The sequence below is a fragment of the Numida meleagris genome, chromosome 10 (assembly GCF_002078875.1).
Source record: "Numida meleagris isolate 19003 breed g44 Domestic line chromosome 10, NumMel1.0, whole genome shotgun sequence".
In the NCBI taxonomy this organism is placed as follows: domain Eukaryota; kingdom Metazoa; phylum Chordata; class Aves; order Galliformes; family Numididae; genus Numida; species Numida meleagris.
The window spans coordinates 4555472-4570760 of record NC_034418.1 but is presented as its reverse complement, the minus strand read 5'-3'; the positions used below and the strand labels follow the sequence as shown (position 1 = coordinate 4570760).

At 39.2% G+C, this 15289-nt stretch overlaps 1 protein-coding gene across 9 annotated transcripts in view; it reads left to right on the top strand.

Moving 5' to 3' along the window:
- Positions 1–15289, top strand: part of CHD9 (chromodomain helicase DNA binding protein 9) — an 84743-nt gene that overhangs the window by 10425 nt on the left and 59029 nt on the right. For all 9 annotated transcript variants that reach the window (XM_021408930.1, XM_021408927.1, XM_021408931.1 and 6 more), the window contains one exon: positions 3107–4710. In XM_021408930.1, the coding sequence (XP_021264605.1) occupies positions 3274–4710 (1437 nt within the window). In that variant the 5' untranslated portion in view covers positions 3107–3273. The remainder of the gene's footprint in view (positions 1–3106; positions 4711–15289) is intronic.

The following is a 15289-nucleotide window of genomic DNA, read 5'->3' as shown; positions in this document are numbered from 1 at the left end:
AATCTCTTCTACTAACTAGTCCCAAACTGCATTCTAAGATGGCTTTTACTGTGTGTCTGGCTAGCCAGTATTTCCACTTTTTAAGTGAAAAAGAGTGTTTTGATTGAGACACTGAATTGTAGAATTGGCACTTAGAAAAATTTTACGTTCAAACTAGAGATGCTTTAAAACATATGAAGATGAAGAACCTGGAGATGTGTTTCGGCTTGTCTGAGTAATAATGTTGATGTTTCCCATTAGCTGTTGTTCAGCTTTTGCCCATAAATCATCATGATTGATACAGAATTGAGAAGTTAAAATACAAGAGGAGAAGCTTAAATACCAGTAAGAAAGATTGCTGGATGACTCGGGGTTCGGTGTTTAAAATAATGAAATAAAATGTGCAGCATTGTGGAAAACTAGAAATGTACAAAATGTCCTAAGGTTGGTAATCATTGTTGAAGAACTTCATGCTGATAGGGGCAGTAACTTCTTAAATTCAGTAACAAGACCATAGGCTTCAAATTGCTTTGTCACTTTCTACCTCTGTTGTGATACTCATTTTGTTTTCTATTATTTTCTGCTCTGTTTGGACCAGTAATAGTAAATAATTCTTAGACACAAATGTTGTAGAGGGATCTTACTAACTTTAAGCAGGGTCAAGATTGACCTTATATCAATATAAAGTAGTGGTAAAGAATTTAGACATACAAAGCATTACAATTCATTTAGGTTCTAAAGCAAATTCTGTATATGATGGACACTAAGACATTAAGTGGTATTTACAAAGAGAAATCAATCTTGAGATGGCTGTAAAATAAAACTGTTTACCACAGTGGTGATTTCTTGATGTGAAATATTTAGTTTTGGCAAATTAAGTTTTAGAAATTTTGGTAGGTTTTATTTTGTTACATTCTGTCTCTCTTACTGTCTGTAGTTTGCTTGATTGTGTAAATGTTCAAAACTAGTTTCCCTGTTCTGATTAAAATGTGACTGCAAGAGGAGCCTATCTTCAGTGAGAAGTGTTTTGGGACTGGTACTATGAAATACTGCCTGTAATTGCATTGCTAAACTTGTAATTGTTAACCCCAACAGGTGAAAGTTTTCAAAATATTTATTTCCTAGAATGCTCTTCTGCCAGCAGAAGGTAAAGAGTGCCTGGAATTCAAATTAGTGTGACAGATCTGTTAGGGAAGGGGAAAGGCTGGCTGGGAGTGTGCTAAAGCATAGCTGTAGCTATGTTTTCTAAGAGACTGAAGATGGGGAAGAAAAGTGCCTGCAGAAAGCATATGAGGAAGGTTTCCATGTCAGAACGTTTCTGTTAGGTTAATTTGAATGTGAGAAGGTAGGAATTTTTTTTGAGGTAGGGTCAGAAAAATAATGCTCATGTGCCAGTTTAATTCAGAAACGTGCCACAGTTTGCTTTCATCTGCCTTTACAATTTGCAAGCTAAGTGTTTAATGTTTGCATATTCAAGTACAGCAAAGACAAACAAAAATCGCAGTTGCTAAGGAAATTTGGAGGGCTGGTTTCTCCAAATTATTGGAGTTCCCAGGCATGCTTTCTTTGGGCTGAAGAAATACATTGCATTTTAGGGATCTGGAAGTAAAAAGCTGGGGTAAAAGTAGTTCTCTTATTGAAAAAATTTACTGTTGACATGACTTTTCTTTTTTTGACTTTGTAATAAGACATTATCTTGTACATAGTGCTTACACTAATTCATACTTTGATAGATGTGCCTAATTTTGGTGTCTTTCAGTGTGATACAGGATCTCTGTTCTCCTTCTGCATGGACCAGAAGTTTTATATACCTCATTTTAACTTATTAGTATAAGTTAGGTTTTATTTTGACCACAGTCACAACACATTCAGTGGACTGAAAATAGAAGCAGAGCAGATTTTTATCAGTTTGTCAAAGACTATTTTATGCTTAATTGGTTCAACAGGAGCCTTATACATAGGGAGAATATTTCATATTTCTAGGGTGTCCATTTCTGGAGGGTTTTACTCATTTTTTTTTTTCCTTGGAGAATTAATTAATAAAGAATTGCAGTTGAAATAGAAGTGAATTTTAGCAGTTGCATTAGGAATTAAAAGCTGTGGCTTTTTTTTTTCTTATGATAATTAGATAAGTGTATGGACAGGGTAAAGGAGTGATTATTCCTTGAAGATGCTCATTTAAAATGACTGCTTCTCTATTCTAGATGTTTTCTCGCTATTTGGGGAGGTAAATTATACGAGTCATTTTCATTCAAACATTTCCTGTTCACTTTGATCACAATATAAATGTGCAGGGTTCTATAATGAAAGTTGAAATAATCTTCCTTCTGTGCTCTCCTTCTCTGAAATCCTTGACTGGAAACTCTAATTGGTTGGTGATCTGTGTTATTATACATGAAAAAGCAAAACAACTAGTGTTTCAAAGCTAGGTAATAACAGTTGCTGAACTGAAATTAGTTCTTCAGCTATGTTTGTCTTTGAATCACCGTATTCGTTCTCTTGCTTTTCCTTTAAATAAGATATAGTAAAAATCCTATTTAAGTGAGATTAAATACTGTTTTGTTTCAGAATCTTATTTAATGTAAGAACTGGAAGAAATGGAGCATCTCAGCTTTTCCTGCTGAAGCTGGGGTAACTCTTATGAAGTGTAGTTCACTTCCTCTCAGGTTTCTTGTTTGAGCATAGAAAATTATGTACAGTTTATATCCTACAATTTCTTTCTACAGCTGCTTAAGAGTGATACATGAGTGAAAAATGAATTTTATTTATGGTTTACTGAAAAACACAAGCCTGTTATAGTTTGGTAGCTTTAATGAAAATGGCAAAGGAGAATCTGAAATTGTGTTAAGACAACAGAGCAAACTAAATGGGGGATAAAAATGAAACCGGTATATTTAAAACATGGCAAGTTACACTAAATACGTAAGGGTTTAAGACTGAAAGGGCATTGACTAACAGCAAGGACAACTCATAGTAGATTTGATTTAACTAAATTACCAAGTTATAAATGAAATACCAAAAATCCATTTGGTATTTGAAAGAGAAAGGAGATATGAGGAGAGTCTTCAAGTACAAAGCAATTATGTGTAATCGCCTTTTTTCTTTTTCTTTTTTTAATCTCCCATAGGATGTTTTAAACACTTCAAGACGAATGTTTCATCAGAAGCACTAATGGTTGCTGGCATGCCTTGGATAAGGTGGTGACCACTGGATGTAATTTGTTTCTGTTTACTGCAGAGAGCCAAAACTGACTCCATTTGGAGTTGAGAGAAATAGCAGTACAGACCTACCAAGATGACTGATCCTATGATGGATTTTTTTGATGATGCCAATCTTTTTAGTGAGACCTTAGAAGGTTTGTCAGATGATGCCTTTGTTCAACCTGGACCTGTTTCACTTGTTGATGAATTAAATTTAGGTGCAGAATTTGAACCTTTGCACATAGACACATTGAATCATGTGCAGGATGCTCCGAATCAGCAAAAGTTGAGTGACTTTGAACAGCTGAATCAGTACGATTCTCTGAAACTTCACCAAGTGAATCAGTCTTTTAATAGCTCGACAGACAACGTCTTATCACCACACTCTCAATTCAATTGTTCACCAATTCATCCGCAAAACCAGTCTAATGGGATGTTTCCAGATGTGGCTGATGGTAGTCCTATGTGGGGTCATCAAACTGCCACGACTGTTTCCAATCAAAATGGGTCCCCCTTTCACCAAGGACATTCTCAGTCTATGCAGCAAAACAAAAGCTTTGTAGCACACCATGACTTTGCCTTATTTCAGGCTAATGAACCGCAGCATCAGTGTGCCTCGCTACGATCGCAGCAAAGCAGGAACAACACGGGGCAAGATGCTCTGAGTCAGCCAAAAGACTTCATGGAAGTTAACGTATCTACTTCTCACAGAGTCAGTGTTAACCACCCGCCTCCAGTTTCTAATCCTTCAACTTCACAGCAGCCTCTGTCTGTTCAGCCGTTTTCTCAAACTGCAAGTGCTTCGTTACATTTTTGTGGGAATCAAGAAGGAACTTTTGGTGGGCAGTCCCCAACTATTACTCCGTGTTCTGTCAATAATAGCCAACAATTTTCGTCTCCTTATTCTTACTCTAATAACCACATTTCTCCTACCAGCCTTCTTCAGTCTACAACAGCTCTCTCTAGTAGCCAGCAGACGCATCCAATCTCTGATTTCACTGGAAGCGATGCCTTTACATCTCAAACGGGGACCAAGCAAGACACAGCTGAGCACATGTTAAATGCTAATACACCTTTGAATTCAAATAGTTTTCAAATGTTGCATTCTGCGCATCCTCAGGGCAACTTTAGTAGTTCAAAACTCTCTCCTGTGAGTATTAGTTTTCCAGCTTCTGCTGGTTCTGCTTCTCAGATAAGCCATTTTGCTGACCCTATTGAGAGCAACGGTTTTACGTCTTTGGATGATAACTTACTTCATCAAGTTGACGCTCCAAACGAACCGTTTACAGGACTTGACCCAGATGACCTCCTTCAGGAAGACCTTCTGCCACAGTTTGATGATTCTGCATTTGTTCAGGATAGCACAAGCCATGTTTTAGAGCATGACCTGGAGCACCACATAGCCCCACATCCAGTAACGCAGTCATCTGATATTGTTCGGGCACAGTCTCAAACTCAGATCCATCCCTGGCATTCTTCCATTTCTAGTCAGCATCTGCAAGAAAGAAGTCGCGTAACCTTCCAAGGACAGGTATGTAGGAGTTTGGAGTGTGGGAGTTTGACCTGTCTGATTTGATTGATCTCGTATTGGTGCTTGTACTGAAGCAGGGTAATGAAGTCTCAGAGCTTTTGTTGATGATCGGCCCTGAGGAAGCCCATGTGACTGCTAGCTCTGGGAAAAAAGCTGTTGCAAGCCTGCTTTCTCTTCTGTTTGTTTTCATGCTGTTGTAGAAAACAAGATGTGTATGATCTGAGATATTCATTCAGAAAAAAATGAAGCCAGTCCTCCTACTGCTTATTTTTCTTAAGTAGAAAAATAAGAGGAAAACGTTTGTTTTGTGCTTCAGGTGCAAATAGTATGACTTACTGTATTTTAAAGACCTCATAGCAAAGTATTTTTAAGAGCCTTCATAAGATCTATTGGTGTGGCTGATTTCCTGCAAGGATCGCATGGTTTTGTTGTTCCTTTGATCCTTTGCTTCGTAATTTGGTGCTCATGCTCATTAACTAAAAAAAGTTTTTTGTTTGCTTTCATGTGATTAGTGGTAACAGAAAAGGCTATGCCTGTTTTTTTTCTTTTTGTTTTCTTTTTTTTTCTGACTAAAAAAAATTGCAGTTCTTCCATAACATCCACTTCTACTGTGTGGAGGACACAAGAGCTTAAAAATTGCCTTCTGTTCTAATGGGGTACAAGGGAAATGAACTGTGGAGATGATGCTTTTCATGTTACGTGAAGGAAATTAAGGTTGTATGAGCACTGAAGAGTTTAGAAGAACAATGCTTCAGTGACTTGAGTATTTGAAACGCTCGGTTTTACAGGCTTCTTTTCTGAAAGCTTTCTCTCGTGGGAAAGAAGTGAATTTTCAAGTGCTTTCAATTGGTTGAAATCCTAAGTTTCTTTTAACATACTGACTCTCACCTCCATCTGTATCACCTTGTGTTTTGTTGGAAGTGTGTACGCAGTAATAAATAGAAATGCAGGCTGGTGTTTCTGGGTTGCTTTGCTCTGTTCTGAAGAGAAGAGGGCCCGATGCATTTATCTCTGGTCCCAGTTCAGTAGGCTGCTGCTTTGGCTCTGCTCCCTGAACATAAACAGGAGCTGGTAACTTTCAGTTCCTACTAGTGAAGCTTTTGTTGGTGTTGTGCTGGCACGTTGTTGATAGATATGCACACAGCAGTGCGTTTAAGGTTGGCTTGATCCACTGAACGGTGTGGTAGGGGTGTCCTCGTACCAGCTGTATCTAGCAGGGGGCCCTGTAACCTCCCCCTGTGGGGCTGGGCAGCATGTGGCGTGATGGGATCTGCGTGGTGCTGCGAGAGTGGCAGTGCCCAACATCCCTGCCACGGAGCTGGGCTCATCAGCTGTGGTGCTGGGGCACGTGGGGGTGCAGGGTGGAAGGGACGTGGAGTCCTGGACAAGTGGGGGTGGTGAGAAATACGCTGGGACAGTTTGTGAGCAGCGTGTGGGATGCGAGCCAGGTGGTGAAAAGTGAGTCCAGTGAAACCTCTTGATGATACAACTCTTCTGTTGCATGCAGTGGAACAGTTTCAGGGCTGCATCAGCCTCACTGACATCAGTTCAGTGCGCTGTTCAGTAACTAGGAATAGAGCTCCGAGGCCTGTGGAGAGTGTTTTGGTGTTCTGGGGATGTTACTTTGTTTCTTGTAGTGGTGGGAGAACAAAGCTATTGGACAGTATTTAAACTGTTTACTTTGTCCCTTTACTTTCTCTTTTACTTTTTCCTGGAACTCTGAAATGAAACGAACAGAAAACAGATACTTACAAAAGCTGCTCAGCTGTTCTTCGTTATTATCTATGGGTATGCAATAAATTGTATGGATTGGATTCTGACCTTAAGTTTATCTAATAGAACAGACGTTTAGAGCTTCCTTCAGGAACTGGCCATGCAGCAGCAGCTGTCAGACACTCTCAAGGCATGTGTCAGTGTAGGGAGAAGTGAACAATATGGAAACCTCTTTAAATCTGCAATGTGCATCGTGTGAATTAGTAATAGAGAAGTATAGCAGCCACTGATGCTACATGTTTCAGGTGTCTTTTGTCTTCTTGCAATTCCAGGAGGGATTTTGGTTCAAATTCTCACTTCTGTTTTTTCTTTGATAACTGTAGAATTTTGAGTTCAAGATCAATTTGTTTCAGCTTTTTACGAATGTGCATAGTTTAACCAGAGAAGGAAAAAGTGTTGTATAGGGAAACACTGATCTTAGTGAAGCTGATTGTGTTTAGGTCAGGTGTTAGACAGGATGGGATTTTGGTTTTTTTACTATTTGTAGGTAAAAGTAAAGAAATATTTATCATTTACCAATGGTTTGTACTGGATTCTCTATCCACAGAGGAAACAATTACTAGGAGATTTGTTTCCATCAGTTTTACTTTGATAATGACAGAGCTTTTTTTTGGACAGTAACTTTTACTTTATGAATTACTTAATGAACTGTAGCAATCAGAATGGACCCAGCATTATTCAGCCAAAGAACTTTAAATACAGTTATACTGACATTATTAAAAATCGAAAGAAAATGAAATGTTTTTTTGTTCTACTATTTGAAAGGAAGCATGTTTATCACAGTTTAACTTACAAAGCTATTCTTTCAATACAAATTAATTTCAAAATTAATAGTTCGGTGTAATGGTGCACAATTAAAAGCAATCTAGAATATCTTATGCTGCTGTTACACTTTCTATGCCTACTATAATTAGATTATAATTGTAAATATATTGTTGCTCTTAATTTTACATCATGCATTTTTCATCATAGTTTGATTATGAGAACAAAGTGAAGTGGAGAAATACACAGGAGATTCATGTAGACCTACCCTTGACTAATACAGCGCTTCTGTTCTTTTTACCTCCACTTGAAACTGTTTGTAAATAGTCTGTTTGTTTTTCGTAAGTTTAAAAGGGATGACAGAACTACAGGCCACAGTGTTCGGTTTAGAAGTAAAAGGAAGTTGGAACGAAGCACAGATTGACCTCAGAGAACTTTGCAACCACCTCACTGCGTGTGTTATTTTGTAGTAAGCTTTTTTATCTAGTTACATGAATGAAAGCAGAATAATTGAGATTAAACTAGTAAATAATATTCCATTAATAACTTTAAGTGCTGTAGGACAAGGTGATGGTCTCAATTCTTTTATCAGATAGTCTTTCTTTTTTAACCTGCTTTGTGATTAAATGTTTGGCACCTGCCTTGATAATTCAGTGTATTCGTGACTTCCAGCATCTTGTGTCTGACTTCTGGTTTCTTTTAACACTGCCTTGAAACCTGAAAGTGCTTTCATACTTGCAAGTTCATGCTTTCCTACCACCTGTTTCAGAGCAACAGATGACACTGCTTTAGAAGAGAATTTGTCTTGCCCTTGTTGAAAGCTTAGAATGAAACACTGGCATCTCTATACATCAGAATGGTATAACTGCATGTATGAGTGTATGGAGGTGGAAGGTGAGCCTCTCCTGATTTATCAGAGAGCTCTGGCACCAGGCTCTTGCAGTGCCCAGGTTTGTGTCCTGCAGCACATCGCAGCCTCGCACCTCTAACTGTTGGCGAGTGCCTCTCTTTTGTGTCACCTCTGAATGTTAGGCAAGTATCCCTTGGATAATTTCATTCACGAACCTCTTGCTCTGCTGTTTGATACTGTTCTACTCGTATACGAAATCTCAAATTGTGTCTTTTTTGTGGAAGACGTACGTGGAAAGTAGTAATGTGTTTCTCAGGCAGTTATGGTAGGGCCAGCACACCAGTTAGTTGCTAGGTACAGTGAAGGAAGTTGCATAGAAGTATTGGAAATACTATTTTTCAGAGTTTGTTTCTTACATTCTATATAATTGTATCTATAAACTTGTAATGAGAAACATTTTCAAATACTTAGTGATTGGACCATACTGATATTCTTAAGAGACTGGCTTTTCTGTGTGTGATTCCTAAGCGTTCTGCAAAACAAGATGGTAAAATTATGATGCTGTTATTTTCACTGCTTGTGAAGCAGTGGATGACAGTTGTCAGTGGGACTAAGCATAATAAAATCTGTGTCTCAAAATTCTTCCTGCTTTGCATTATTTGAAAACTGAAATCTAGACATCTGTTGCAGTCAAAGCATTTGTATTTGGTGGGGTGTCTTGTAATCTTGAAATGTTTTTAAAAATGTAAAATAAAGAAGTCCTTTCCTCCTCTAAGAATGAGCCCTGAACCATCATGTTCTTCTAAAATGCTGTTGAGCATATCTCGTATCCATTGGATCTATATTATGCTTGTTCCTTAATTATGGTTAATTTTATAGAGGGTGTTGTCATGTTAAGAAATCTAAATTTCTGTTGGAACTTGCCTTTTAAACATTCCTAGGAGTCATGTGCTAAGAATGCGCATCCGTGTGCTTTAAGAGCAGTTTTTACCATCCTTGCAGCTGGAGCAGCTTAATAAATTGTCTCTGCCACAGTGAGGCAGCAGAATTCAGTTGTCATCTCCCAGCACCTAGCAGGTTTATCATGCCTGGAAAAGTAACCGAAGTAATCCTTCCGCTGACTTTGTTTGTGCCATCTTTTCCTGCTTTTTGCTTATATTCTTTTCCACGTGGCCCATGCGTGTAGGAGGAAATGAAAGTGGCAAAGCTGTGTCAAGTGTCTGCAGTTACCTCTGAGCAGTGCGGAGTGAGCAGTCTTTCCAACTGCAACTGTATAGGATGCGCTTTCATTACCAATCTGTGGCTTTTTGCCAATGAGGTATTCATCACTGAAGCTGGTGATAGTTTGCTGGCTTTAGAGTTGAACGTGTATGAAACATTTTATTTTTGTGTATATGTTTTATCCAAGTTTTAGACAAGTGTTTCATACATTTTATGTCTTAAAATGAGAAATTGCATAGGATGGAGGAAAGGAAATACGGAATTATGAGATCCGTTTGTAACACATTTACTGATGAACATTTCTTATTTTTAATCTCCATGTTTTTCATCTGTCTTTCTTTTCCTTGGGAAATACGGCTCTGTAATAAGGGAAGAAAATTGATGGAATTTTAAAAATAGGGAAGATGCACCAAAATGTCTGCTTTATTTGCAAAGTCTTAATGAGTTTGTCAATAATCTCTGTTAGTGTTTAACTGTTGTTCTTGGGTTTGAATCCTTTTAGTTATTACTAGCGCTTTGCTTAAGTCTCTGAACCTTCCTCAGTTGTCAAATACATAGGCTGTCCAGTTCTTTCTGTGTATCTCCTCTTAAAAAAGAAACAATTGCTGCTGTAATGAGTGTTACAGTGTAAGAATATCTTTCTTCCTGTGGCAATTGCACACTCATAAAATGACTGCAGTAATTGTCTTTAAAATGTGCCAAAAGAGAAAACTTTCTGGAAAAAGCAGTTAACAGATGGATCAATGTACCTACAGATATTGAGGTGAGGCTGGTTGACAAAAATAGGTAAAACAAAGTTACTTAAAAAAAAAAATGGATAATGCAGAATGAGTATCTAAATACTTACTGTTTACAAATAGATGTCTTGTTAACACTGAAGACTGATGGAGCAGAGTCATGATATAACTGTGTAAACTGAGTCTGGAAATGGTACCTAATTATGGAAGCAGAAGAGGAAAAACTTGAATTGCTATCAGAAGACAGCAGCCCATATGAGGGCCTGCTGAAGAGGCAGTTCAGTGCATGGTGAAAGTATAAAGGAAAAAGTGTATGGACAAAAAGCTCCTATTCTTCTACCATGCGTTAATCCATCTTCTGTGCTACAAACTGAACTGAACAGCAGTGATTGAGGTGCTGGGGAACTTCTTGCTCTTATTTTAGCCTGACCTGTATCTCAGGAATAAAAGTTCCTGATTCAGTTTGCTGCTTAGTGTACGAGATTGTGTATCATAGAAGCAGTGGTAGGGAGGGAAGGAGTGCTGAAATGGGAAGCACGTTTATTGGCAGTACAGGCCAAGTAGTTGTGCACTGTAGTCACAAATGCCAAGTGGGTGTAAGTGGGCTCATGGTTGGCCTTCCCATAGGTACCAGTGGTGAGTACTGATCTGTCCAGTGCTGTTATCTCAAATCGAAGTTGTTTTTTTTAATGGCTTCAGATGTACCATTGCCTCCACAACTTCCAGAATAGCATTTAATCTTGAGACAGTTTGTAGAAAATTAACATTTTATAGAGTGTTTGGGAAATCTTGCTAGTGAAATGAAGTGGAAGCAAACTTTTAAATGCATTAATGAGTTCTATGGTTTTGAAGGCAAAGAATCTCAAGTACATTTGGAATTGATGTGGCTTTTGTCCAGATGTCATTGTGTCTTGTTCACTCATGTTTTACAATTTCTTTTAGTGGTAATGTTAATTCTAAACACATAGAGAAATCAGAACAGTTTCCAGCGTTTTGTCCACCCAGAAGCCTTGTGCAGCTGAGAGGTATTGCTGGCTTGCTAGTTGATCAAGGTAGAAAATTTGCACAAGCCTCTAGTTGCATGGATTTCAGAGTCTCGAGAGTGGATTGAATTTGGCAGCTCTTAAGGATGATAAATACAAGTGAGTAGATTTCTTGGGTGACGGAGCTGAGAAGTCATCTGCTGGTTTGAATAATTTTGATAAATGAATCTAGGAGTGTAGCTTTAGACTAGGAGCAGTTGACAAGTCTTATATTTTTGAACATAGTGTAATTTGTATTTATTTCAGAAGTGTGGCAGGCTTTCTTTTGCGTGGGTTATTTAGCTTGTGCTCTGGTTTTTTGCTCTCTCAGTGTCTTACTGTGAAGGCTAGCACTTCCATTTGTATCTTAAGGAACTGTTCCCACTTGTGCGTACTGCTGTTCAGGAGTCAGTCTGTAGTTGAAGGTAATTTCATGTTGGTAACATATTATATGTGTGCACATAATGCTATTCAGTAGCATACTGAATGGTAAACCAGAACTAGTTTTATAGATTGATAGGAAGTCCTACTTTAGGAAATAATCGTAGCTTCACAATTGAGTTGTAGTTTGTGTGTTAGAAAGAGAAGAGGAGTTGGCCTTTCTGTTAAAGAGGACATCTCAAATATTTTTGTTCTGAGCGTTTGTTTGCTTTTATTACAGTATGAAAAATTGTTTCAGAAAGAGAAAACAAAGTCTTTAATCTCCATGTTTTTTTAAAACAGAGATTGGAAAGGCCTTGCTCCCAGGACGTAGCAGTAGCAAGCTGTAGGTTATTATGCTGTGGTTGCAGTACAGTGAGCTTGCAGCAGGAGCGGTGTCAGGAATTACTTAAACACAGTGCGGAGCACTGTGCACGCAGACGTGGGGAAGCTCTCCAAAACTGAAGTTATTGAAGCTGTTTCTGGAGTCCTAAATTATTACAGTGCTGAATAGTTTAATAATACTTAGAGCTGTGAAATTGAAGCATGATTTTAACATCTGATCTGTCACGATCTGTATTACAAGTGAGAAAACACCGTGAAAGTGTCAACTTTTCAGTGGTCTCAGTGTATTGTTGTGATTCTTCTGACAGTATTAGACTTCAGGATCACAGGTTTTAAGTCATGTTGTTTGATTCTAGTGGTATTCAGACTGGAGAAATACCTGTCCTGTAGAAGTTGTCAGTGAGCAAGGGGTTGCTGACACCTGGGAGCTCTGCTCATGTTCTATAGGACAAGTGTTGCTTTATCTCTTCCTTTGGGGAATTTGGTTTGTGATGAAAATCATGTCAGAATTAGAAGGTGATGTTCTAGACACACGTGAATGTGCTCTCTGTTCCTTCCCCCACCTTCCCTGTTTTAAGTGGCTTTTGATGTGGTTTTTCAAATCATGCCAGTGACAGCCATCTCAAAGAACATCTGCCCACAAATCTAAGTGGTGTGGCTAAAACGTCATCTTATGGCACAGATATGCATACAAGGACAGGGAAAGGCACCTTAGTGTCTCGTCTTTGTTGATGGAATTCAGTAGAGAGAAGTTTTAAATGTATAAACTTAACAAAAATGTTTCCTAAAGTTTGTTTTACTGAAGCAGCACTAAAATCAGAAGCTTGTCTTACTGTCTTTAAGTTTAGTAAGAACAATTAAAAAAAAAAAAAGTCAAATTCATTTTGAATTTTCTGGGTTGTAGCTGTTATTTTATATCATCCTATGGAGTATTCTTTCACCTGCAGTCGTTTGGTGTTAGAAATGTGGTCATCTCCTGGTCCTCTAGAAGAGGCATGTACAATAGGGCCAGCCTGCTGGTCTTTGTGGCTTAGCACAGTTTAACTGCACGTGTGAGTAGGCTTTGACTGACGTGGGGAGGATCTCAGGACAGGTGAGTGAGCCATGTTCTGTTGGGGGAGGAGGCACAAAGGTGTGCTGCTGCCCCACAGTGCTGCTGGTGGCCGATGTGCCAGACTGCTGCCTGGTGGTAGCGGTTCCTGCTGCCTTTGATATGAAAATCATTTGTCTTGATCTTCACACTGGCTCTAGTCCTGTCTCTCGTGCTGAAAGTCAGGTTCAGTTAAGATAGAAAATCACTGCAATGCTTGTTTCTAGTGAGCTGTCTTAAATCTTGCTTTTGTCTGTCGATCCCTACCAAAAGCTCGTGCTCACTGCTGTTTTCTGTGGTTATCTCAGTGAAGCTCTTGGATGCTATGTTCTTAGCCTAGAACTTTTTTAGTAGGTTTCTGGGAAAGAGACAGTTTGGTTTTTTCCCTTGTGGGTTTTTTCCTTTGCCTGAAATTGAATCCTCTTGGTCCCCGTTAGTATCCTGTGACTTGTGAGCTCTGTTTTCAAACCATTGCCTTTTTAATAAATGCCTTTTCTGTGGGCGTCTGGTTTCCCTCCTCCATTGAGGGAGTGGATGTTGATCAGGAATAACTGTGAGAATTGTTCAGTAGAAGTGGTTTTGTTAGGCTTAATCTATGGTAGGGAACCCATTTGGACATTGGCGATTGCACCGTGGCAAAGCAATTCCTTGAAGCTGATGGGGCAGGTATGTAAGCTGGTTTGAACTGGAGTGGCAGACGTCTTTCCCCTTTGATTTAAATGGAAATATGCTGTGCAGTCAGCACTGGTTTTAATGATAATATGTGACTTCCTAGCTGTTAAAGCATATATACTTTTCCTGACTTGTGTCGGTATCTTTTAATGTGCGCTATGTGCTGATATTTGTCATGCTGCAGTTACTGACACTGAAGACCCATAAAAATGCTATGTTCACAGGTTGGGTGAACTTCTAAACTTAACTGCTTTTAGTGGATAAAATTAGTGTAAATAAGGAGGTCTTGCTTGCAAGCCTTTCTGAATGCATAGCTTGTTTTGATTTAAAGATAGCTCATGATCAATATTTTCCTATTAATATGGAATCATAGCTCTTTCACATCTGTTGTCTTCTTTGACGGCACTTCATTGTTTTGCCATCAGCAGTGCAAATTTATGCCAGTTTTTAATTTCTTTAGTTTTTATTTGTTAGAAAAGAGGGTGCTTACATCATAGAATCATTGGCTGGTATTGCCCAAGGCAGCAGTCAGTCCCAGCGCTCTGTTCCAGCAGCATTCATATTTTGAATAAGCTGCTTCACCTCTAAGTGAATTTTACAGTTGTGCTGTGTGACAAAATTTGAATGGAAGTTGATAAATTACGCTGTTAAAATACGTTATGGAAGAGAATCCCTGTCTGTGTTTGGTTGAATCTGTCATCGTTCCTCTGGCCTGGCCCAGCTTGCCTTTCCTTTCTGTGAGTAATTGCAGGGGGTGCGGAGCCCGGAGGTGGACAGGTTGGTGCTAGTTGTGCACAGTTCTCTCCTGCTTGCCCGTCGCTTTCATCCTCTGTGGTGAAGCTGCTGCCCAGAAGTAGTAGAGTGCATGAAGCCAGCACATGTATGACTCGGCATCTTGCAGCCCTTCCCAGCTGCACTGCTTGTGGCTGAAGGACTTGCAGGCTTCAGTCTGTGGTTCAGAAGAGAAGCTTGAGAGTTTGGAGTTTGGTGGAGAGTGTGAGGAAATGGTGAGAGTAGTAAACTTCGTGAGAATGAAAGGTGCAAAAAAGTGGTGGCAGTTCAGAACGTGAGCAAACAGGCAGGCTTTCACAGCAAAATCTTGGTAGCTTTACATTAAACTCAATGCTTGCAAGGGCTTCGTCTCTTGTATTAAAAAAAATCCCAAAGGAAACAAAATAGCTTGATTTAATACTTCGGAAAGAAAACAGGAGCCAGTACCTGAATATTTCTGAAATAATACAGAAATTTACCGAGGGCTGCAAATCTGAGTAGTACCTGTGTTGTGTGAGTGGTTGGGTGTGCGGTGAATTGGTTGGATTCAAGCTATCTCACACGTTCAACTCGTTTGAGTCTGTGTAGCTTTCTACCTGCCTGTCTCTTTGCAATTCTTAGTGTGAGGTAGTTTTATGCATGCAAATGGAGGATGATCGATAATGTATATTGTCAAGTGCTGACTGCTGTAGCAATTGAACAATATTGTCTTTAGCTTTCATGGTATTTGTTTCACAGTGTGCATTGTGGCTCGTGTCTATATGGGTATCAGGTCATTGACATGGATACTATTACTGTGCTGTATGGAGGACAAGGGCACTCTGATTCCGTGGGCCAGTACTACTGTTCTGCTGGATACATGGGTTGGGGATGCTGCTTTTTGGTGTCCCTATATGCTGGACTGTTGAACAGCCAG